Genomic DNA, 23,687 nt, shown 5'->3' with positions numbered 1-23,687 from the left:
CCTTGCCCCCGGCAGCCCCTTTGGCAGTTGTGGAGCCCAGTGGCAAGTGGAGGAGAGAGAAGGGCCATGTGAGAGGTGTGAGCGCCAAGGGGCGTGCGGCGGCTTTGGGGCCTCCCCTGGAGGCGTCGCGCAGGGTGCCCTGGAGCCCCGCAGCTCCCCTGCATCTTGTGGGCAGCACGGGTGGCCCCCGGTGCTGCGCGGCCCTGCTGCTCACCTGGCCTTGCGTCTGCGTGGCCAGCGCTGGGGCCACTGCTCCACGGAGCCCTGGGAAGCATCGGTGTTCCCGTGGCGATAACTGCCCCTCTGGGATGTTCCACTGCTCCGTGGGGGGAGGAGGGCAGCGGCAGGGCCAGGGGGGCCGCCGTGAGGAAGGCTCTGCGTGTGCTGGACTCCCCTGGCACTGCTGAGCCTGGCGGCAGGGAGCAGTGCGTGGCCTTGGGCTTGCTGGCTGCCAAGGAGGGCTCCTCACGCAGCCCCATGGCGCTGCTGGCGCCTGCCTGCCCAGAGGCCGGGCTGCACTTGGGGCTCTGCTGCGACCCCTGCAAGCAGCCTTGACCGCCTTCATCTTTCCTCCCTGCTCCCCTCCTGCCCTTACAGCCCCATGGACTCCAGAAAGTTTTGTTTTCCATGGTGGAGACGTGTTCCTCGGTGGCGCAATGAGCGCGAAGGGCAGTTGTGCCCCGGGGCCAGGTGTGCACGTCCTCAGCAGAGCCCTTGTGAGTTGGTGGTGGCCTGGGAGCCCCTGGTGCTGCTGGGCTCCTTCTCTTGTCCTGCCGCGCACCTTGCAGGCGCCATGTGCTGTGGCTGAGAGCAGCCTTGGTGCGGCTCCTGCACTGCTGCCCCTGCCACGGCTTCCTAGGGCTGCAGAGGGCAGAGCAGCCACAAATGTGCCCTGAGCAGCAGCAGGGACCTGCAGCTGCTGCAGCTCTGCCCAGCACTGGGCTACAATGCTCACTTGCTATTGGAGGTGAATTCCCAGCCCTTGGGTAGGGACAGGAAAGCCAAGGGCAGACGGAGCAGGAGATCTCCCCGATGCCGTCGGGTGTTTCCCTCGCGCAGAGGAAAACCCTCCAAAAGCAAGGCCTGCCACCAAAGTGCTGGAGCCCAGAGGAGCTCCTTGCTGCTGGCCAAGCTTGCTTGCTGGCATGCCGCAGTGCCCCTGCGAGGCAGAGCGCAGCTGCTGGGAAGGGGCTGGCGCCAGAGGTGCGCGCAGGGCTCTGGGTGTCTCCCGAGCAGCCGCAGGGCTGGTGGCGCGGGGAATTGTCGGCAGGCATTTGGCTGCTGCCCCGGGAATGCTGGAGGGCGAGTGTGAAGCAGAGCAGTGTTCCCTGCAGGGAGGCGCGAGCAGAGGGCTGGGCAGCGAGCTCAGCAGCGTGGCTGTGAGGGCAAGTGCTGGGAGCCCCCTTGCCTGCGCGCATGACGCCTGCAGAGCCCAGGCGTGCGCAGTGCCCCCGGCGGCAGGAAAGGTGCTGGGAAGCCCTTGGCCCTCGCAGGCTGCTTGCAGAGAAGCTGCGGCTCCTCTGCCTCGCCACATGGGCACAAGGGCCCTTGTAAGCAAAGTCTGTTTTCCCTGTTCAGTTTTTGCCCTCACTCAGCAGTCTCTTTGCTGCATTGCAGCTTTACACATGTGGGTCTCCTTCAAGAACCTCCTCAGGAAGGGGAGTCTGGAGGTGCTGGAAGGGCAGGCTTTCTGGTGAGCCATGCAGGGGAGGGGGTCTCACGTGCTCTGTGGCCTCTCCTTCGGTTGGGTTTCCAGCACTGCAGGACGAGGTCTGGATGCAGGTGGTGAGGGGGAAGCGAGGGGCTCCTGCCCGCCTTCAGGTGTGCTCTGCACATCTTGCTCAGAGCTTTGTGGCATGGGTAGGAGCAGATGAGCTGAATATTCCTCTGAAGGCTCTTCAGCTTCTCTCCATACTCTGAAAGGCTGGCCTTTCCCACAAGGATGATAGGTGGGATCTTCGTGCTTGGCTGACTCCCCTCTGATTTACCAGGACCGATTGTCCTTCCTTCTGGTCTTCCACAATCCTGCCTCGCATGGCTCCCCTCTCTGGGGCTGGGCTCTCTTGCCACCTGCCTTGTACAGTTCACCCCTGAGGCTTCTGCAGTGAGAGGCTGATCAGGCTGCTCTCCTCACTGCTGCATTAGCCCCCTCCCCGCAGTGCTTTCTTCTGACCTGCTTTGTAAGGCTCTTGCCTTGCCATGATGTTGTTGTTCTAAAGACTTCTTCACAGTCTTCACAGAATCATGAAGAAAGGTTGCAGCACAGTGTTTTTATTGTGACTGGAGATGCCGAACTCTGGCTATTGCATTTGCAATGCCATCCCCTGCAAGTGTGTTCCTGTGCTGCGTGACCTCTGCAGCATTTGGGAGGGTTGTAAAGCAAGCAGGGCTGTTGCTTCTGGAGTCTCATGTTCAGAGGCTCCAGATGATCTTCCTTCTTCTGTGAGCTGGTTTGAAGAAGGTGCCTGGGGTGGCTTTGGCAGAATTGTAGAAAGAATGTCCATGGGCAGCTTCAGGATTTAAGAAAACTTGCAGTGGATGTGATACTCAAATGGAGATGCTCCGAAGCATTGCAAGCTGGCTGCAATGCTCTCAGCAGCATCTTTGATGCTTTTGTCCATAGAAGGCAGAGAAGCTGCTCCGTCAAACCTAGGCAGCTCCCCTTGTCTCCCTCTGCTTTCTCCCAGCGTTCCCGCTTGCGGGGCTCCTGCGGCAACGTGCTGCTGCCTTTCCTACCTGGCCAAGAGCCTGGGCTCAGAGGCGTCCCACGTGCTGCCTGCCCCTCGCTCCAACACATCACCCAAAAGGGTTGCTGCAATCTCTTTAGCCACCCACCAGCCACGTTTCCTTCTGCACATGCGGATGAGGCATTTCTGAAGGCTCTGCCCTTACTCCACTAGCAAACAACCCTTCACTCAACGCAGCATCGGGGAGGCCGGTGCGCGGGGTAGGAGCTGCTCCCCGGGGCAGTGCAGCCCTGCGGCGTGGGGGATGGGGATGCTGCACCCTGGGCACCTGTGCAGAGCAGGGCAGTCATTTCTCACCTTCAGAAGCAGCTTGGGAAACAACAAAATACAGGGAGGGAAAGTGGGTTTGGTTGGACTTGCCTGCAAATCATTAAACTCTCAAGAGCTGAGTGCTTAGCTCTAGGTTAGGGGATGAAGTGCAGCGTGGGCAGACAACAGGACATGTAGCCCCTCTTCCCCCCAAACCTCAGCCCCAGCCCTGTGCGCTCCTGCGAGCAGCCCGTGTAAGGAGCCCCATCTCTATTGAAGCCATGGATGAAAAGCCCCATGTCCCTGACCACATGCACGTGAATGGGAAGCCGTTGCTATCCTTGAACAACGCAGGGAGACACGTTGCCCTCCCCAAGCAGAGACCCACAAGAGGCCGCAGCGTCTGCTGCAAGGGGCAGTGTGGAGCTGCTGGAGAAGCACAGCCAGATGTGCGGCCAAACGCTCCCGTCTGCCAGCCAAGGCAGGCGCCCTCGCACAGCCGCTCTCTGCACAAGCTCCAAGGCACGTCATGATACCAAAGGAACCTGCAAAGGAGCCTGCAAAGGACTCATCCAAAAAAAAGTGACAACTGTGGCCCAGTGCAGGGCAGAGCTGCAGCAGCTGCAGGTCCCTGCTGCTGCTCAGGGCACATTTGTGGCTGCTCTGCCCTCTGCAGCCCTAGGAAGCCGTGGCAGGGGCAGCAGTGCAGGAGCCGCGCCAAGGCTGCTCTCAGCCACAGCACATGGCGCCTGCAAGGTGCGCGGCAGGACAAGAGAAGGAGCCCAGCAGCACCAGGGGCTCCCAGGCCACCACCAACTCACAAGGGCTCTGCTGAGGACGTGCACACCTGGCCCCGGGGCACAACTGCCCTTCGCGCTCATTGCGCCACCGAGGAACACGTCTCCACCATGGAAAACAAAACTTTCTGGAGTCCATGGGGCTGTAAGGGCAGGAGGGGAGCAGGGAGGAAAGATGAAGGCGGTCAAGGCTGCTTGCAGGGGTCGCAGCAGAGCCCCAAGTGCAGCCCGGCCTCTGGGCAGGCAGGCGCCAGCAGCGCCATGGGGCTGCGTGAGGAGCCCTCCTTGGCAGCCAGCAAGCCCAAGGCCACGCACTGCTCCCTGCCGCCAGGCTCAGCAGTGCCAGGGGAGTCCAGCACACGCAGAGCCTTCCTCACGGCGGCCCCCCTGGCCCTGCCGCTGCCCTCCTCCCCCCACGGAGCAGTGGAACATCCCAGAGGGGCAGTTATCGCCACGGGAACACCGATGCTTCCCAGGGCTCCGTGGAGCAGTGGCCCCAGCGCTGGCCACGCAGACGCAAGGCCAGGTGAGCAGCAGGGCCGCGCAGCACCGGGGGCCACCCGTGCTGCCCACAAGATGCAGGGGAGCTGCGGGGCTCCAGGGCACCCTGCGCGACGCCTCCAGGGGAGGCCCCAAAGCCGCCGCGCGCCCCTTGGCGCTCACACCTCTCACATGGCCCTTCTCTCTCCTCCACTTGCCACTGGGCTCCACAACTGCCAAAGGGGCTGCCGGGGGCAAGGAGGCTGCTGCGGGCAGGCCCAGCACTGCCTGCTCCGGGCCCCACCGCTCCCGCGCACAGAGACGCCAAAAGGGTCCCGGGACAGAGACCCCTGCTCTCGGGGATGCAAATGACAACGAGTCCTTTTCTCTTGCAGTCACTGCAGGCATTTAGAAATGAACCTCTCCGCAGTGGAGGACATGGATTGGGAGAGCTCGGGGTGCAGTGGACAGGTACTGTGCCTGCGCGGGGATGGCTGGCGCTTGGCTCTGCGAGAGCAGCCGCAGGGCTGGTGGCAGAGGTGCCAGGGAGCTCTGGCAGGCCTGGGTGCTGGGGCAGAGCTGCGCCAGGGCCAGCAGCGGCCAAGGCCTCGGGGGCTGCTGCCTGAGCCTGGCGCCCTGGCTCTGTGCACCGCCTGCCCCGCGCACGCAGGGGACACGAGGCCCCGTGCACAGAGCCAGCTCTGACACCATCACCGTCCCCACAAGCTCTCCTGCTCTCTTCCAGGCTCCCAGCACCAACACCGTGGCCTGCTGCACAGACGAGGAGCCCATGGATTGGGAGACCTGGAGCTGCAGCATTCAGGTATTGGCCCTGCTGCCGGCTGCCCAGGGAGAGCTGGGGCTGGGCCGGGTCCCTTCCCGCTTCCAGCTGCAGAAGGAGAGGTCATGGGGCAAGAGAGCCCTGGTTCGGGGAGCTGCCCTGCAAACGCCTCCTTCTCTCTTGCAGACTCCTTGCATGAATGGAGGGCCTGCCCTGAACGAGCCACAGCCGATGGAGTGGCAAAGCTACGGCAGCAGCCAGGTACAACCCCCGCAGCCCCTGCACGCGCTTGTCCTTCCTCTTTCCCACGCACTGGCCCCACTGAGGTCTTCCGCTCTTTTCCAGGAGATGGGGAGCAGCGGCCTGGTCGGCTGCAGCCCAGAAGAGCCCATGGAGTGGGAGAGCTCCGGCTGCAGCCTCCAGGTATGGCCCCTGCTGGCGGCTGCACGGGCAGAGCTGGGGCTGTGCCCGGCCCCTTGGCGCTGCTCCGCGCTGCCTTTGGGGAGCAGCCGCGCGGGAGCCTGGCCCAGGAGTGCGGGCGCTCTGGCGGGCCGCGGCGCCGGGGCAGAGCTGCACAGGGCGCAGGAGCGCCCAAGGCCTGGGCACCTGCTGCCTCAGCCCCTCTGCCGGCCTCTGGGCTGCGCTGGCCACGCCAAGCCTCTGCCAGGGCACCAATGACGGCAGCGCTGCTGCCAAAGAGCCCGCGCAGCCGCCAAGGAGCCTCTGCTCCACGGGAGCCCCCGAGCCGCTCCTCGGCCCTGCTCACGCCTCCTTTTCCCTTGCAGGACAAGCTCCCCTTCACTCTGGCTGCTGCCAGCAAGCGCTGGGCCCAGGGGCGACACCGATAAACGACTTTGTGGATTTTATTCTATAGACTGTTGATATAGTGTTTTTTTCTAATATTGTTGATATTATTGTTGTTATTGTTGAAGTTCTTGTTGTTCTTTTTATTGTTGTTGTTACTGTTGATTACATTGTTATTTTTGTTGTTGTTGTTTAAATATATATTCCTGTATCATTGCTTAAGTGTTGCGTCTTGTTTCCAAGCGAGCTCAGGCACAAAAATCATCCCCACTGCAGGTGTGTGTCGAGCCCCAGGATTTCACTCACCAGGGGCAGGGCAGGGCCAGCAAAAAGGTCCCTCGAGGACTTCCCTTCACACGTGGCCCTGGGGATGCCCAAAGCGGAAGGAGCCCCAGCCCCAGCGCGGGGCAGCTCTCAGCTCTCCGGGTGCCGCACACAACGTGTCCCCGCAGGGCCCAAGCCACAGCCAAAGGGAAGCTGTCGCGCCCCAGGGACACGGGGCCTGGAGATGCAGGGCCGAGCTCCACGAGCCCCTGGGGACACAGGGCCCCGCAGGGCTGGACACGCTCAGGGACCGCGTCACGGGGGGCAGTGTCCCCGCAGGCAGCCGGGGCAGAAATCGGCGGCTGCCAGGAAGGGCCCCGTGCTGGGGACCACGATGGAGGCTGCTCTGTCCCTCGGTATCCCCGGGAACAGGGGCCAGGTCTCCAAGGAAGGTCCTCCAGCTCCACGGTGACTCTGGTGTTGTGTGGTGTTTCCAACTGAGCTCATGCACTAAAATCATCCCCACTGAAGATATGTGTCTATAGCCCTAAGATTTCAGATTCTAGGGGCAAGTGAGGGGCTGCGAAAGATCCCTCAAGGATTTCCCTGCAAACGGGGCCCTTGGGATGCCCCTGTCCATTTTCCTTAATGTTTGCTTTTCAATTCTTTTTCATGTTTTCTTCTTTTTCAGTTTTTTTTTTCTATTCTTCTTTTGCTTTCTTTTTCTTTCCATTATTTTTTTCTTTGGCTTTTTTTCTTTTCCTTTTTTCATTTTTCCTTTCCTTTTCTTTACAATTCCTTTTTATTTTTTGTATTCCTTTGTTTCCTTCTTTTTTTTTTCTTTTGTTTCCTCCAAAGGTCGTTGTCGGGGAGAAATCTGTGGCAGAAATACAGTGTGTGGGACATCACTGGGCCAAAGAGCATTCCCCACAGGCAGCAGGGACCGCAGCTCTGCTCCACACTCAGACACTCCCCTTCTAAATGCCTGCACTCGAGCAGTGCCGAGAGAGGACAAGCTCATCTTCAGGAGAGCAGGCATTGCTCTCTGGAAAGGACGAGAGCCTCCAAGGCCAGGCCCTCAAGGAAACGTTGTTTCTTTTGTAGCAATGTGTATCCATTCCAAAGCCAGGCTATGGCCTTTCTTGCTCCCTTACGCAGTTGGGAGTGAGTGGATGGTGCTGGGCAGAGCGGGACAGGCGAGGAGGAAGACGAGGAAGTTGTTGGCAGATGAGCTGGAAGGCAGCAGTGCCAGGGCCAGCGGGAGTCGCGCGGCACACGGGGAGCAGCTGAGTGCCCAACAGCCTGGCTCATTGCGGCCAATGACCACCTGCAGGGACCAGCCCTCACGCACACGCTCGCCCCAGCCCTCTCCTCAGCTTCCCCCAGAGAAGATGCCCTGGATCTGCTGCATCTCTGCATGGCTCTTGCTTTGGGAGACAGACCAAGAGGGCATCCTCAGTTCCTGAAGGAACCACGAGTGTCCTGAGCGGGGCATGATGTCCACTCCTTCCAGCAGCCTGGAACACAGGGATACACTGGGCCTTGGATGCAAAGCACCAGCAGCACCTGACCTGCAACATGACCAAGGCAGGGGAAAGGAGGAGAGCAGCTTTGGCCCAAAACACCCTCTCCCAGGCACCCCAGGCACAAGAGAAGGCACCCATCCATATCCTCATCTTCCACAGCTGCAAGGAGCAAGGGCCTCCTTTGGCCCCTTTGCCATGCGCAGCAAGCCAGCAGGGCTGCAGCTTCCCAAGGAAGGCCACGGCAGCCCTGCACGGACCACAACGGGCACCGCGCTCGCGCCGGCACCAAGCAGTCCTGGCGCACAGTGCCAGCAGGCTCCTGCCGGCCTCTTGGCGCAGCTTGCTGAGCACAGCTCTGTGCTCACACACCTCCTGCTCAGCAAGCACTTGCACCTGGATCCTCGCACCGTCTGCCCCAAGGGAAGGAGCCCATGCTGAGGGGGTTCAGCTCCCACAAAACACAGGCCTCACACCTGAAATCACTAGCCACTGCATGTCTAGCGAAGCCCCCAAGTATTGCCCCTACTTCCTTTCATCCCTCCGCAGCACAGGCACCACGGCTACATTTCCTCTAGCAGCATTTCCCTACTAAAAAGCTTTCCTCAACACCCACGCATTCCACACAAAATCTCTGTCAACAACATACTTTTCTCCTCATGCCTAGGGTAACCCATGTGCCTTGCTCAACTTCCTCCCTCCAACAATACATACGGAATGGGTAAGTCAAATGCACATATGGACACTGATGCAGCAAGAACATATGCTGGGATTTGCATGTACTTTTCAAGGACTGCTCAAATAGGGAACTGGAATATCTTCCAGAGGCACCCACTGACAGTGCACGACTCAACTCACTCATGGTGCAAGGAGCACTTAATGCTACGCAACTTGCCTGCAGATTCTGGAAGGATCACCTTATGAGGATAACCATATCACAGTCACGGCTTCTTCCTCTTGAGGGTGTAAATAGCAGGGCCTAGCAGTGATAAGCTGAGCAGGGATCAAGAACGACATCTGATCAACTCCTCGGGCTGGACCAGGAGAATCCCACACCTCCCCTTAGCCTGGGACATTGCACTAAGGTATCTACTTGGAAGTATGAAAATCTGCTGCACATTCAGGAAGAAATGTGCTAGCATTTACCAGTACAAGCAGTGTGTCCCCTCTGAGGGCTTCTCTCACGTATAATGTCCGCACTTCTGTGTTGGAGACACGGAAAGGCCTCAGGGCATCCTGAAAAGGTGTCAAGTTAACTACTTACAACCATGACAAATAAAAATCGACCTGCCGCTAATCCTCAGGACTGGAATGTCTCTTCACCTCCCGAGAAGGAACTTTCTTTTGAATATTGGGAGTCTTCTTGGTGCAGATTTCACCAAGTAATCCTATGGATCCCCACTGTGCAACTCTTCCCCATTTCAGTCAGAGCCTCAATTCCCATGGGTGTGCTTTTAGGGGGATGTGTCATCAACCCCCTCATTATCGGTGTTGTCATGACACCCTGTCTGGCTGGGCATACCCACCAGCCACCAGCAGTCTTTTTGCATTTCAGCAATTCAGACAACCTCGTCTCTTTTCCTGTGTACGTGGGGCTTCAATGTTAAAGGTTATTTCTGGAACCAGGGGGGCTCTGGGTAGTGACAATGGGACTCTTTCCTCTTTTTGCAGCTTCATCCGCTTTCTGATTTCCTCTGGTTACATCGCTTTGTCCAGGTTGCTGTGCCTTGCACTACATCACTGCTATCTCTCCAGGTGTGTTAAGAGCCTCAAGCAGCACCATTAATCTCTCTACTGTATTTATGGGGTTCCCTTGTGAACAGAACAATCTCCTTTCCTTCCAAATTGCCACAAGTGCATGTACTACCCCAAACGTATATTTCAAGACAGAATAGATATTGGCCCACTTTCCTCCAGGCAACTCCACAGTCTGTGTTAAAAAAAGCAATTCCGCTTTCTGGGGTGACGTATTTACGGTCCATGCTCCTTGGTTCTTTGTTCACAACATGGAGCTTGCTGTACATTTTCTGTTCATTTTGGTGCATTTTGTGCCTTGTTGTGGGGCTTTCCCATTCCAAAGCAAGCAGCTTATGACTTTGTTCTTCCCATAGGATACAAAAGAAAGTGTCTTTTAAATCCAAAACTGTAAGAGAGAGACTTAACACAATTTTGCTGTTAAGAGTATATGGCTTAGGTACAACTAGATATATACAAACCACTCTTTGAACGATAGCCCTCCCATCTCGTCCTCTGACTGCCTTTGTCTTAAAGACTTTGCCCCTGGCTTTAATTCCACCCTTCCTGGTGAAATACCACTGGCCACAGGCCTCCAACTAGATTCAGCACCGTTGATAACAACTCTTGAAGCTTGGCCATCCAGCCAGTTCTTGATCCACACGCTCTCCACTTTACCAAACTAAACTGCCTGAGCTTCCCACAATCCCTCGGGGGACCCATTAACCCTCCAAGAAATTGGGGGATTTGTTTCTGAATTCCATCTCAGCTTCCTCTCAGCAGGGGAGATTCATGGGCTTAGCACCAAATGCTCCCAAGGGGTCATTAAAAGGACGGGGTCATTAAAAGGAGGAAAAATAAAAGCCCTCAGGAGTGGTCCCTCTCTCCATATTTTTGTTTTCAATGTTCAATTCTCGTGTGGCTAATTGGAAATGAGTGTATTAAAATGAGGCAGATTTCAGTGAGCACCTGAAAAGGAAAACTTTTGAAGCTTTCTTTATGTTTGTTTTCAGAATCAGCCCTACCCACATCCTCCTCACACAGTGTCTCCTAATGAAGTCTGAACATTTAGGAAAAGAAGCATTTTTGAGGGGAAGAACTGCCACTTCCCTCATCAGCCAGTGGGCACTTGGGTCACTCTGGTGAAAAATCTATCCTTTTTCTACCCAATATTAGCTGAATGTCACAGCTCATGTGTATCCATTCCTACCTGAACTAGTTGCAAATAGACACTAAAGGAGTTGTCTTAACTGTGATAAAACACAAATAAACTTCAGTCTGAGTGCTAAGAAATAGAATGCAGTCCTGATCTTTATGTCAAGTCCAAGTTGCCTCCAATGAGCTCCACCATCTACAAGGAATAAGCTTCCTTGAGATGTTTTTGATAGAAAAGCTTGCATAGAATCTGAGTAGAGTAGTTGGAGAGACTGGAGAGTTGAGAAATATCTGGTAGAGTATAGGAAAAAGGGAAAGCTAGGGGAAAACGGGGTGAAAAATGTATATGTGCAGGTGATCAGATGCAAATATGAGTTTAGAAATGATTAATTTCTTCAGGACATGCAGAGAGATCATTGAGATTCCATCAACAGCCTAATGGACAGAGCCGTGGATACACGAGGTCAAGGGCAGATCAGTAATACTTCGCCCCACGTTCGGACTCTTCCTGAAGATTTCTGCTCTTTCATCACTGGAGAACGTTGGCATTAAAATTAGCCAAACCTTTGAACTGAGCATGTATGAAAATTCAGGATGTTCTCTAATATTGAAACAAGTCCTTTGCGGGGCCTGGCAGCTCTCACAGGGACCTCGGGAGGCCAGAGCCCCCGAGAGCTGCAGAGGGAGGCTGGGCAGAGGGGAGCAGGGCGCCTGCAGTGGCACCAGCCATCCGGGTCCCTGTGGCTGCATCCCACCCAGCTCTGAAAATCACTTTTGTTTTTCAAGAAAAAAAAGACCGTGCAGAATCTGTGCAGGCGCTGGGGCAGCCGCAGCTCCGGCTGCTGCTCCAGGACCAGCTCCCAGCTGCAGAGGGGACCTCAGAGGCGCTGGCCAGGGGGGCCATTGTGAGCCCGTCTCGTGACACACACAGTGTCCCAGGTGATGTCCCCTCCACGGCCCCCAGCCCGCAGTGCCCGGGAGGACAGCGACGGGAGAGGCGGGAGCGCGCGGAGCTCGTGGAGGAGCCGCCAAGCGCAGCCGCATCTTTCCCTGGTGTCCAGGAAGCCACGAAGAGTCGAGGCTTTTCCCGAGGCCTTCCCTCCTCGTCGCCTGGGTGAGAGCGACGGCGCTGGGGCTGGGCGGCACTGCGGGGCCGCGGGGACCCTCCGCGGCTCCCAAACCGCCCCCTCACCCCTCTGCCGTTCCCGCAGGATGGAGGAGAGACCCCCCAGCCGCCCCCGGGTGGCCTGGGAGCAGGACGGGGCTCAGCAGGGCAGCAGCTCTGCCCCCGCGCCCTCCGAGGGCTGCGAGCCCCAGGCGACGCGGGGCCCGTGCAGCCACGGTGAGTGCCGGCCTGCGGGACAGGGACCTTTCCTGCCCGCCCGCCAGCACCTTCCGCAGCCCGGCCTCGCCGGGCCCGGCACCGCAGCCCCGCGCTGGGCACCGCGCGCCCCGCGGGGCCGGCGGGAGGCTGTGCCCGGGGGAGCAGCCAGGGCTGCGCAGGGCAGAGCGCAGGGCGCTCCTCTGCTGCCCGCGCTCCGGCTCTCCACGACTCCCGCCTCTCTCCTCTCCCAGGCCCCAGGGCTTTCATCAGCGCCTGGGCAGAGCTGTCCAGGGAGGATGAGGAAGCCCTGCACTTCATCCACGGATTTGTGAGCAGCAGACCAAAGGTACGTGCAGCTGTGGCCCTCAGGGCCAGCCCCATAGCAGCGACTCCTTTCCCCCATCCATGGGTCCCAGCCCCATAGCTGCAGCTCCCAGGCCCCCATCCGTGGTCTGGCCCCACACGCATGGGTCCAGGCCCCTAGATGTGGGTTTGGCCCCACAGCCGTGGCTGGCCCTTAGAGCAGCTTTGGTGGCCTCCTGGGAGCCTCCAGAGAGGCCTGGTGGCCTCCGCAGGGCCTCTCCCTGTCCCCGGCTGCTCTGCTCCCGCCGACCTTCCCTCTCTGCTCTCATGCTCCCTCCGTCTCTCTGCCCCGTGTGTCAGGACCCGGTGCAGAAGCTGAGGTTTCTGGAGGCCATCTGCACCCTCTGCCGCGGCAGCAGCTCCAAGGCCTTGGCGTGGGGCCTGGATGTCTTCTGCTGCAGATACCAGCTGGCAGAGAACATCATGGTGAGGGGAGAGGCAGCAGGGCTGAGGGAGGGCTCAAGGCCACCTGGGCAGAGGCCCGGCTCTGAGGCCAGGACTTGTGCATTGCTTGGGCTGGGGCAAGGACGCGTTGCTGGCAAAGAGCTCCTGCCAACAGGAGCCCGGGTGTCCCCGAGGAGCCCTGCGAGCTGAGCCCTTGGCGCGGTGGGGCTCGCTGTGGCCTCCAGGGCAGGGATGGAGGCACCAGGGCTCTGCCCGCCGGGTGGACTCTTGCTGGCTCTGCCGGCGCCGGGTGCTTGCAGTTCCCATGGGATCCTGGCTGTGCTCTCCAGGTGCTGCTGGAAGAGGAGCCCAAGGAGCAGCTGGGCACAGCCGTGCGCCAGCAAGCCATGCTTGCCATCACGGCCATGAGGTACCTATGGCAGCCCCTGCTTTGGCCCACGCCTCTCCACAGCAGGGTCCTCATGGCCCTGTCCCTGCCTGGGAGCTGTCCCCTCTTGTGGGGGGGAGCCTGGTGCTCCTCTCTGCTGGGCCTGCGCTCTCCCCACCGCGGGGTTGTCAGCAGGACAGACGGGAGGGCTGAGGGGTGTCTGCAGCTCCCCGGGGCACCTTGGCTTTTACCATGGGAGCGGGGCACATGGCTCAGAGGGTGCGAGGCCTCCCCGCCAGGCCTGTCCTCTGTCCCTGGCGCAGTGTCATGGAAGGGGGGACACCCCCCTGCAAGGCTCCCCCAACCTCTCTCTGGAGCAGCCTGGAACTCCTGCCTCGGAGCTGCACGTCCCCCTTCCCAGGGCACCCAGGCAGCGCTCCCTGCACCCGTGCCAAGCAGGCACCTCTCTGTCTTTGCAGTGCAGCAGAGCTGCTTCTGGAGGGCCAAAAGAGCAGCCTCCTGCAGCTCTGCTTCCGGACTGTCTTCTTGCTGCCTCCCAGAGAAGACATGGAGGACCTCAGCATGCCCCTCTATTGCAAGGTACGTGTCGGGTACCGAGCTGCAGGGAGGTCCCCAGCCTTGTCCCTGGCTGGCCTGTGCTGAGGTGATTGCAGGGCAGGAGCTCAGATTTGCTTCCCACCCTCCTCCCAGCCTGCAGCGCTTTGCAGACGCCGCCCGCAATGACAGGGCTCTGCTCTGCTTCCCTTCCTCTGCGCTGGGCCCCGGGCCAAGGCTACGGGCTGCTCCGTGCGCAGCAGCTCTCCTACCCTGAGGCCTCTGCCTGGGCACCGCAGGGCAGCGGGGTCCTCCCCTGGCCGCAGGAGTTCAGTTCAGTCTGCTGTGGGCCAGAGGCAGCGCTGAAAGAGGGCCACAACCTCCTGTGCTTCTTGCAGACCCTGGACAGCATGGACAGCATGTTGGACGTGCTGGTGCTCAACGCTGCCACTTCCAGGCTCCTGGAGCTGCAGGCGATCTTGGAGGTTTGGCACCTGCAAAGAGAGGGCTGCGTGGGGCTCTCCGAGGGACGTGACACCCTCAGTGCAGAGTCCCCCCCTCAGAGCCATGGGCAGGCAGCACAATGCAGGGACAGGAGCCACCACTCTTGGGTGACCAGGGGCTCCCCACTGTGTTCTGGCATGAGCCCAGTGTCCCCTGCTTGCAGCCCAAGTCCCTTCCTCTTCCACTGATGCCTCCCAGGCCATGAGAGAGCCACGTCCCCAGCACTCCTGGGCCAACTCTGCCCCTAAAGCTTTCCTTGCCTGCAGCCATAGCAGGACACGGACCCTCTCCTCCAGCTCCTGCACAGATGGAGCTGGTGCTGCCGCCCCTCTCCTCCCTGTCCCTGGGGCTTTCTTCCCCATAGCTGAATGGGGCGCAGACCCTCGGGGACCTGCCCATCCTAGGGACAGGTCCCCATTGCAGACTTTGCTGCAGCTCTGCGGAAGGAGCCGTGTGGGGCTGGCTGAGTGCAGCCAGGGGCTGCGCAGAGCTGCTTCTGCTTCAGCGGCTGCGTGCGCCCCGCGCAGACCTGTCCCCTTTCTCCTGCCAGCTCCTGCTGCCCTTCACCAGCGTGGAGAGGGCTGCTGTCCGGGAGAGGGCCATGGGGAGGATCGCAGGCCTCACCAAGTGGCTGGCCATCTATTCCTTGCCGGAGGTAAGGAGCCCGGCACCTCCCCACCGCCCCTTGGCCCCTGCCCTGCAGGCCAGAGCTCTCTCCAGCTCAGGCTCCCTCTCACAACGCTGGGGCACACCGTTGACAACGCTGTTCCCTGGCAAAGCCGGCCGGCGTCACCGCCAGGCACTGGGGACATTCGTGCTTCTCAGCCACCACCGTCACGTTCACGGGGCAACAGGGGGAGCACGGGGGGGAGGCGACCCCCAGGGGACCCCCCTCCCTCGGGCCCTCTATGCTGCCAGCATCAGCACCTGGGGGGGGGGGTTCAGTGCCCCGTGGCTGCTCCATAGACACCCCATAGATGCCGCACAGATGCACCAAGGTTGCGCTCTTGCCCCCACGGATGCCCCTTGGTTGTTCAGTGGCTGCTCCATAGACGCCCTGTGGCAGCCCCATAGATGCACCGCTCTCTTGCCCAGGTCTGGAGCTGCCATGGAGGAGTTGATGAGAGCTCCTCCTCCTCTGGAAAGATCTCTTTCCCAATCCTGGGAAAGCTGGTGGGGAGGCTCATCCTTTGCTCTGCCTATGAGGACGCAGAGACCAAGCGTGGGGCTTTGGACGCTCTTCATGGCCTCTTCAGATTCGTCGTGCGACGAAAACGTAAGAGCAGCTGCGACTCTGGGGACAGGGACATCATGGCAAGGCCAGGGAAGGCAGCACACTGCCCCGGCCCTCTACTCCATGACACAAAGGAGCAGGAATCGTGGCTGATGGAGGAGAAGGGGCACAATCTGTTAGTGCCTGTCCTGGACACCCCTGCTCTGGAAAGCGCCCAGCACGCCCTGCTCACGCTCGGGCTTCTGCGGTGCTGCACACCAGAAAGTCCAATGAAACCAACGAGGCTCTTGGGGCCCTTCAAAGCTGTTGCCCTCTGTCTTGCCCTGGAATAGGCCCTGGCCCTCCCTGGGAGTCCTGCTCCCCGTACAGCACTGGCCGGCCCCTCTTCTCCTCCAGGCTGGCTTCTTCCTGACATCCCCCGTCTCCAAGTCCCCGTTGCTCCTCCTCACCGCTCTGTCTTTCTGTTCCTCTTCAGGCAGGGAGCTCTTGCAGGAGAATCTCGAGCTTGCAGAGTCCCAAACGGAGCGGGAAGCTGACGATGCTCTCTGCCTCTCGTGGACCACCAACATCAGCGAGATCATGCTGGTGAGGATTGCCTCCCTCAGCGGGACTCTTGGCCATCAGGAGACTCGGATGAGCAACGGCAACGCAAATGAGCAGGGGCCACACACTTCATGGCCCACAGTTGGATGTTTCTTCCCTCACCTCCTTCCTCCCACAGCTCTTTCTGAAAAACCTCCATCCGGCCGAGAGGACAGATGTCATCGTCACCGCCATCGAGGCCATGCGGGACTGCAGCACCTACAGCACAGCAGTGGCCACCCACATGCTGAACATGTTTGTGCTGGGCGTTGTGTCCACGCTGGAAGATGTAAGCGGCCTGCAGCTGGTGTGCCTGGGGCTCCAGCCTTCTGCCACATTGGCCCCCGTGCCCAAGCCAGGCTTCTTGGGCACCCGACGCCCTTGGAAGGCAGCAGGGAACGTTGGCAGTGCTGGAGCGGGGACGGGATGTGTGTGGGAGCTGGGGTAGTGGTTGCTCTCTGGTAGTGACCTCCCTCTCCCCGCCACCTCTGCCAGGTGCCACGGGTTGTTCGGTGCCTGCACCAGAACACCAGGGACGTCAGGGAGTCGTCGGCGCGGGTCACCCTGAACAGGACCCTTTGCCTGCTGGCCCGCTCCTACCCTGACGAGGTGACCGTGAGCCTGCTGTGCTGCTCCCCGCTCTGCAACAGGTACGGGGCTCGTCAGCCTCCAGAGCTCATGGCACATGGGGAGACGGGCCCAAAGGTGCAGAGCCAGGACCTTGGGGCTGCCAGCATGGAGGGGTGGCTGGGGGCAGCGCCTGCAGGGCCTGTCCAGGCTGCGGCCGTGCCCGAGGAGGCCCCTGACCCAGCCCTCCGGGTCTGCAGCGCTGCCAGCACCATGTGGAAGGTGCTCATGGAGGAGCCCCGCGTTGCGGCAGACGTGCTGGAAAACCTGCTCAGCTGGATGGAGAAGTGGCCCCTGCAGGAGCTGTCCAGCTGGGAGGCGGACAACGCCGGCGTCCTTCCTCTGGCTGTGAGTTGTGGGATGAGGCCTCACTCTGCTCCAGGCTGCCAGCTGCCCCCCTGGGCTCCTCTGCCCTGCAGGGACCTCCCCGGGCCCATGGATGCAACATGCCCAGCACCAGCCCTCCACGCGCCAGCACAAAGCGCTGAAAAGAGCTGCTTGGGCCTCTCAGAGCACCAACACCCAGGCTGGCCATGCTCAGGAGATCACCGTCCTACCCTGTCCCCCAGTCCCATTTCCTGAGGCCCAGGGCTGTGCTGAGCCTCTCCCGTGGGGCTGCGGCACTGCGACAGGCCCTGCTCAGCGCTGAGGTGTCTCTGCTTGTTTTCCGCAGGCAATGAGAGCCCTGCGTGCCATCGTGCAGGAGCCCGTCTGCCCGCAGGCGGTGGAGGCGGAATTCTGCCCGCTCTTCCTGGCGCTGCTCCTTCAGCTGTTCTCCGCAGCCCAGTTCACCCGCCAGGAAACCCATCCCCTGCAGCGGGAAAGCCAGCGGGATGAGTCCCACGCCAGCAGCCACGTCAGGTGCTCCATCCCGCTCGTCCCGGCTGTGCCTTGGGCCCGGAGGCAGGGCCCGGCTGCCGCTGTGACCTGGGCTTTGCTCGCATGCAGGTGCGCCGTGGAGGCCATGCAAGGTCTCCTCCGCTCTGCTGGCTATCGGGACGTGGCACAGGCTGTCGAGCAGAGCGGCGGCTGGGAGCTCTTGCTGCAGCAAGAGTCATCTCAGAGGGGACTCGTTGTGCTGGCCAGGTACAGCCCTTTACGCCCTGCTCTCCCCCAGCACCTCGGCCTCGGCTTCGGGGTCACAAATGTCCTTCCTTGGGAGGGAGGGGAACTCCAGCTCTCCAAGAAAGGGACTGCAGCCACAGTGCTTGTGGCAGGGAGTAACACAGCTAAACGGCCATGGGAGCTCCCTGCCCCATGGCAGCGGTGAGAACTGCTGGGGGAGCAGTTGGTGTTGGGAGTGCTGGGAGCGGATGCCTTGAAAGAGGGCTCCCCTCCCAAAGCCCTGGAGTGCCCTCCCCTGGGGCCTGGGCTCCCCTCACAGAGAGCCCTGGGGACACGCTGGCTGCAGTCACGATGTGCCCAGCACTGCCCATGCCTGCCTTGACCTGCACTGGGAAATAGCTGAGGGGGCTGAGCCATTTCAGAGCAGGTTTGCCTGCTCGGCTCAGGACCAACAGCACCTTCTTCCTCCTGCCAGAGTGATGAGGGGCACGTGCAGACCCATGTGCTGCTGGATCTCCAGGCAGCTGCTCAGCCTGCTGAGGAGCCCAGAGGACCAGCTCCACCACCTGCCCGCCATGGCTTTCTATGTCGAGGTGGGCCTCATGGAGAACGGTGCCTGTCCGGAGGGGCCTCTAAAACCTCTCTGCTCACACTGGGCACATGCCGGGGTGTAATGTTGGTCAATGCTCTTTGCATAACGTTGGTCAACTGCTCTTTGGATAATATTGGTCAATGGCTCCCTGGGTTATGTTGGTCTCTGGCTTTTTGGGTAATGTTTGTCAATGGCTCCTTAACGGCTCCTTAACATTGATCAACAGCTCTCTGGGTAATGTTGGTCAACAGCCCTGGCCTTGACTCCTTTCCGCTGACCTTTGTGAGGGCCAGGCGCCCTTGGCCAGAAGGAGAGCTGGGATGCGGGGCTGCCCACTGCAGGTAGTCCTGCCGGCTCTGCCAGGCTCTCACCGTGCGCTGCCTTTCAGCTGCTGGAGTGCTATGAGGTGGCCAAGATGGACGGGGACGTTTTGACGCTCCTGTTGAGCTACGCGCAGGCTCCGAGCCTGGAGATGCGCAGCCTGGCGTTCCAGGGCCTCCGGAGGCTGTGCAAGAGACCGGAGATGGTGAGTAGGGCAGCAGCCGGGAGAAGCCGCGCTGGCAGCCTGGGGCTTCCCGGGAGGCGCTGGCTCCCCCAGGGCCTTGGCCTTTGCTGCCAATGAGGAGGGATGGGAGCTGCTCCCCGGTCTCCGCTGCCCTTCCTCTGCCCCGACTCTTTCATGGCAGCCCCTTGGCTGTGCTGCACAAGGACAACGGCTGCGGTGCCCTCGGGAAGGGCTCCTGGCCTGGAGGCAGCAGCCTTCCCCCATGGAGAGGCCCTGGCAGGCCCAGGGGCCCTTGGACAGGGCTGCCCTGCCCCGCAGCCCTCATGGGGAACCAGCACCCAGGGCCCTTGTGGGCCTGCCCTGGCTTCACACGAGGCACTTGTGTCTTCCACACAGAGGAGGAAAATGTGGGGCCTCACTAAAGACATCGTGGAGTGCCTGCAGGACCATCGAAGGGATGTGCGTGTGGAGAGCCTGGTGTTGCTGCAAAACTTCTTCAGCCACCTGGATCAGAAGATCTCCTATCCCTTTGTCCCATGGCTGGCAGAGAAGCTTCTCCCACACTTTGAGGATGTAAGACTGGGGGGAGAGCCGGAGACTCTCCCAGCGGGTTTGGGGCTCTGTTCGCGTGGCTATGAGTGCTGTGTGTCCCTCTGCACGTGTGCCCATGGGCAGGTGGATTTGCAGCTCCCACCAAAGGCCCTGCTGCCTGTCAGGAGGCCTTCTGCCCTCTGCTCGTCAGGCCATTCCCTGTGCTGCCCTTGGGGTCCTGGCCTGTGGGACTAGATCCCCAGCCCCGCTTCTGCCTCAGCTGCTCTGTCTCCTGCTTGACTCCCTGCGCTGCTTGTCCTGGCCTGGGCAGAGACGAGCTAGGAGGCAGGAGCAGGCTGGAGAGCAAGGCAGAGGCCGTGCCCCAGGGCTGTCCCTCCCTGTGGGCCTCTTCTGCACGGGGGCCCTGGCGGAGCCCTAGAAATTCCTGGCAGAGGCAGAGGGAGCCGGAGCCCAGGGGACCTTGTCCCGCTGCTGCCGACAACCCTCCCTGTCCAGGCTGCATCCGCAGAGGTTGTCCCCAGCTCGCCCCTATGGAGGGCTGGGGAAAGTCGCGCCTGGAGAGAAGGAGGCCTCACAAAGGCAAAGCTTCCTGTCATGACCAGTTCCTGGGATCACTGCTGAGGCCTCCCCTCCTCTCCTCCCTCTCTGCAGGAGGACAGCACAGTTCGAGAGCTCTCCATCTTCCTGTTCAAAGACCTGCTGGCCGCCACGACCGGCATCAGGAAAGAGGGCATGAAAGAGCTCGTGCACAGGAGCCTGGTCCCGCTCTTCCTCCACATGAGCGAGCGGATCCAGAGCGTGGCCCAGGTACGGGGAAGGCCCTTGGGGAAGCAGTGCTGACATCGCTTGGGCGGGCCTGAGCACTAAGGCATGGGCTGCGGACAAGTGCGCCCTGGAAGACATGTCAGCGTGAGGGCCAATGTCCCGTGTCCCCAGGAACGGGCAGGAGCTGCCTCTGCCTTCAGTGAGGGGCAGAGCTGGTCCCAAGCAGCATGTTCCTGTTAGGGCCTGGGAAAGACTCCGGGGCCTGCCCACATGAGGGGGATACAGGGTGTCTTGTCCTGGCCGTGGTGGCATCTCGCGCTCTCTGCGGCTCTGCAGGCCTCTCAGGAAGCCCTCGCCAGTGCTGCTCACCTGCTGCAGTGGGAGAAGCTCAAGGAACTGGCCAGAAGTGGGGAGATCTGGAAGATCGGGGAGCACCTGGTGAGCACAAGGCCCGAGTCCCTGGGCCCAGGCTGGGGAGAAGGGGCAGAGCTGGCTCCCCAGGAGGGCTCCTTGCCAAGCCATGGCCTTGTGCTGTCTCCAGGTGCGCAAGGACAAAAGCAGAGCGGAGCACTACCTTGAGCACAGCCTGCGCTACCTGCAGCACACGGAGGCGTGCGTGCGGGAGGCCGCCGTGAGGTTCCTTGGTGAGCCACGAGGCCAGGGCCATCCCTGGGCACACGGAGGGGCTGCGAGGAGGCTCTCGAGGCCCTCGCTGCCTGCCTGCATCCTCCACGCTGGGGCCGTGCTGGGGCAGCCTTGCCCAAGGGGAGGAGGACGCGTGGCCAGGCTGGCAAGGCCAGCGGGAGCTGCGCTGCCAGGGCCGTGCTGGGGACTACGGGGGTGACGGGCGGTGTTTGCCTAGGGCTCATCGGGCAGCAAGGGAGGCAGAAGGAGGAGAAGGTGCAGGAGATCTGCAAGGGTGAGTGCGAGCAGTGCCGTGCCAGCTGGCCCTGCCAGGGGGGAAGGAGGAGCCTGGAAGGGAGCCCCAGTTCCCTGCCCTGCCACAGGCGACCGAGGCCCTGTCTGCTGTGTGGGGACAGGAGGGGGCTTTGGGGGTCACCTGGGGCATTCCTGACCAGCAACCTGCAGCTGATCCCTGCTCCCTCGTGCTCCCTCCTCACTGTGGGAAGAACTGGCTGGGAGCAGCCCTGTTCTGGGGGGATTACAGGGCTCTCTGCAAATACGGGAGTCTCTTATCTGCTCTGTTCCTTTCTACCTCAGCCCTCCAGCCTCTGCAAAACGATGCTGAACCCGCAGTGCGCAGCCTGGCAGCACAGACCATCCCGCTCCTGACCACACCACGGCAAAGGTCCTGCTTCGGAGCGCTCGGTCGCTGGCTCTGCCGAGTGTGGGAGAGGTGTCACCCTCCTGCCAGGAGGTGACTCTGCTGGGCAGAGCTGGCCCCAATGTGCCAACGCCACCGTGCTGCACACCCAAGGCCTGCAAGTGCTCTGCATCCCCGCTGGCATCTCCCGCAGCAAAAGGACAGCTCCACAACTCAAGTGCCTCCTGTCCCCTGATTGTGCCACCACTTTAGCGCTTTGTAGAGCCGTCTCCAGCAGTAAAGGCCTTCCTCTTTCTCCAGGTTGAGTGCTGGGTTTATTTTATTGTTTTCTTTTTCTTTTCTTCTTTTTGGGGGACGGAAGGGTAAGAGGGGAAACTCCTTTACTGCAGGAACCAGCATTTTCCTGTGTGAGGCCGAGTGCCCTCTTCCTCCAGTAACCCCAGACAGTGCAGAGCAGACTGGCACACTCTGCATTTGCTGTAAAGCACCACTTGCTCTGCTAGATCCAAAAACACAAGGGAAAGAGGAAGAAAAGCTGTAGGCTCCCCTGCCCTCTCCAGTCAGCCCAGGGCAAGAGCAAGCACCTGCTGTCCTCAGGGCTTGCATCTTCTCCTGGGGAAGGGCAGGGTGGGCAATGGCAGGCACCTCTATGTCTATCCCCAGCACCTGCCCTGCGCTGTCCCTGGAGACACACAGATTTTGTGTGGAGCACTTGGCCCTCAGGGGAGAAACACGGGCAGGGCAGAGCAGGAAGGTCCTGCAGGGAGGCTCGAACCTCTCTTAAATGTCCCACTACCCCTGGGGCACAAGGGGACCTTTCACCATCTGACCTCCATCTCAATGCTGGTGAGGAGAAAAGAGGTCTCGTCAGACACTGCTGAGAAAACTAATTCTCTCTTCTGCCACCCGCTGCACAAGGAAGGTCACAGGGCTTGCCTGGAGCCAAGATGCTCTGTTGAGGCTTGTTTGTTTCTTTGCTTCCTTTTCTTTTTTTTTTTTTTAGAATTTAATGACCACTCCAGTGTATGTGCTGTTGCTCAGTGTGTTCTGGTGTGTGTGGGCGCTGTTGCTCAAAGCTGAACACAGTATTCAAGGTGTGGCCTCACCAGCGCCTGGTTACGAATAACACAGAAAAAGCAGAGTTGCTGAATGCCTTCTTTGCTTTGGTGTGTACCAAGGGCAGGTCTTTAGAGTCCCAGGCCCCAGGGACAAGAGAAGAAGCCTGGATAGATGAGGGGAGAGCGTCTATCTCGACTTCACCAAGGCTTTTGACACCGTCCCTCACAACATCCTCCTGGGGAAGCTCCGCAGTGTGGGCTACACGAGTGCACAGTGAGGTGGATTACGAACTGGCTGGATGGCAGAGCTCAGCTCACCACCACCACGACTTTACTACGTTGGCATGGTTCTTTTCCGCCAAAATACCGTCGCTGGAGGCCTCGTCCGCTTTCCTTATCTTCGCTCTTTTGGCTCTTTTTCGGCCGTTTTTCGGCCGTTTTTCGGCCGCTTCTCGGCTCGCGGCTGCGCCGGGGGCGCCTCATGGCGGAAGGGCACTGCGCGTGCGCGGGGGCGGGGATTGCGGCTCCTGCCCACTGCGCAAGCGCCCTCTCGGTAGCCGCGGCCGGGGCGGGGGACGGAGTGAGTCCTCCCGGGGTGGGGGGGCGTGCGCGCATGCGCAGTGCGCCCCTCCCCTCCATGGCGGGGCGGGGCGGAACCGCGCGGCACCGGGAGGCGGTGGCCCCGCCCCCGCGCTCCCCACGGACACCCCGGGGGCGGTCGCGCCACGGCCTTGATTGTCGCCATGGAAACACGGGCGGGGCGGAGGGGAGAGGGGAGCGGGAGGGATTAGGGGTGGAGAGAAAGAGGAAAATGAGAAAAATAATAAAAAGAGGAAGCATAATAATTATAAAAATAAATAATAAAAATAAAACTAATGAAGAAGAAGAAGAAGAAGAAATAAAATAATAATCATTATCATAATAATAATCCCCAGCGGCCGTGGAGATGATTTTTGGGCCTGAGCTGGCTGGGAAAGAACACATGACGCTTAAGCTACGACACAGGAATGGAGATTGAAACCAATAGCATAAATATAAGATGATTGAGGACAATTAAGAATACAAATAAGAACAAGCTCCTTAACGATAACAAGAACATCAACAAGAACATAAGCAACAAAAAACACTACTTGAAAAATCGAGAAAGAAACATTTCCACACCAGGTTCATGACGGCGTCTCTGGGCCCAGCAGCAGCCAGGGTGAAGGGGCCCGTGTCCTGCAAGGGCCAAGGAGCCGTTGGCACTCGCAGCCCCGAGAGCCGGGCTCTCTGCGCAAGGAGTCTCCGCGCGTCTCCGTGCGCGGGAGCGGGGGCCGCAGCGGCAGTGCCGGGCCTGCCCGCGGCAGCCTCCTTCCCCCCGTAGCCCCTTT

General features: G+C 60.3%; 1 protein-coding gene across 1 annotated transcript; it reads left to right on the top strand.

Moving 5' to 3' along the window:
* Positions 1–1,625: 1,625 nt before the first annotated feature.
* LOC148593864 (maestro heat-like repeat-containing protein family member 7) lies at positions 1,626–21,356 on the top strand. The gene is made up of 23 exons (XM_088529196.1): positions 1,626–1,693; positions 11,746–11,876; positions 12,110–12,204; positions 12,522–12,647; positions 12,956–13,035; positions 13,473–13,593; positions 13,947–14,033; positions 14,603–14,707; positions 15,148–15,328; positions 15,762–15,871; positions 16,008–16,157; positions 16,364–16,518; positions 16,696–16,843; positions 17,169–17,356; positions 17,444–17,581; positions 18,036–18,153; positions 18,541–18,678; positions 19,054–19,230; positions 19,861–20,016; positions 20,311–20,412; positions 20,516–20,618; positions 20,837–20,893; positions 21,196–21,356. The coding sequence occupies exons 1-23, from the start codon at positions 1,626–1,628 to the stop codon at positions 21,354–21,356; spliced, it is 2,895 nt and encodes a 964-aa protein (XP_088385322.1).
* The last annotated feature ends 2,331 nt before the right edge of the window (positions 21,357–23,687 follow it).

This window comes from Tinamus guttatus, unplaced genomic scaffold (assembly GCF_059628265.1).
Source record: "Tinamus guttatus ecotype Peru unplaced genomic scaffold, ASM5962826v1 Tinamus_guttatus_pri_ptg000326l, whole genome shotgun sequence".
Classification (NCBI taxonomy): domain Eukaryota; kingdom Metazoa; phylum Chordata; class Aves; order Tinamiformes; family Tinamidae; genus Tinamus; species Tinamus guttatus.
This window is presented reverse-complemented; position numbering and strand designations above follow the sequence as displayed.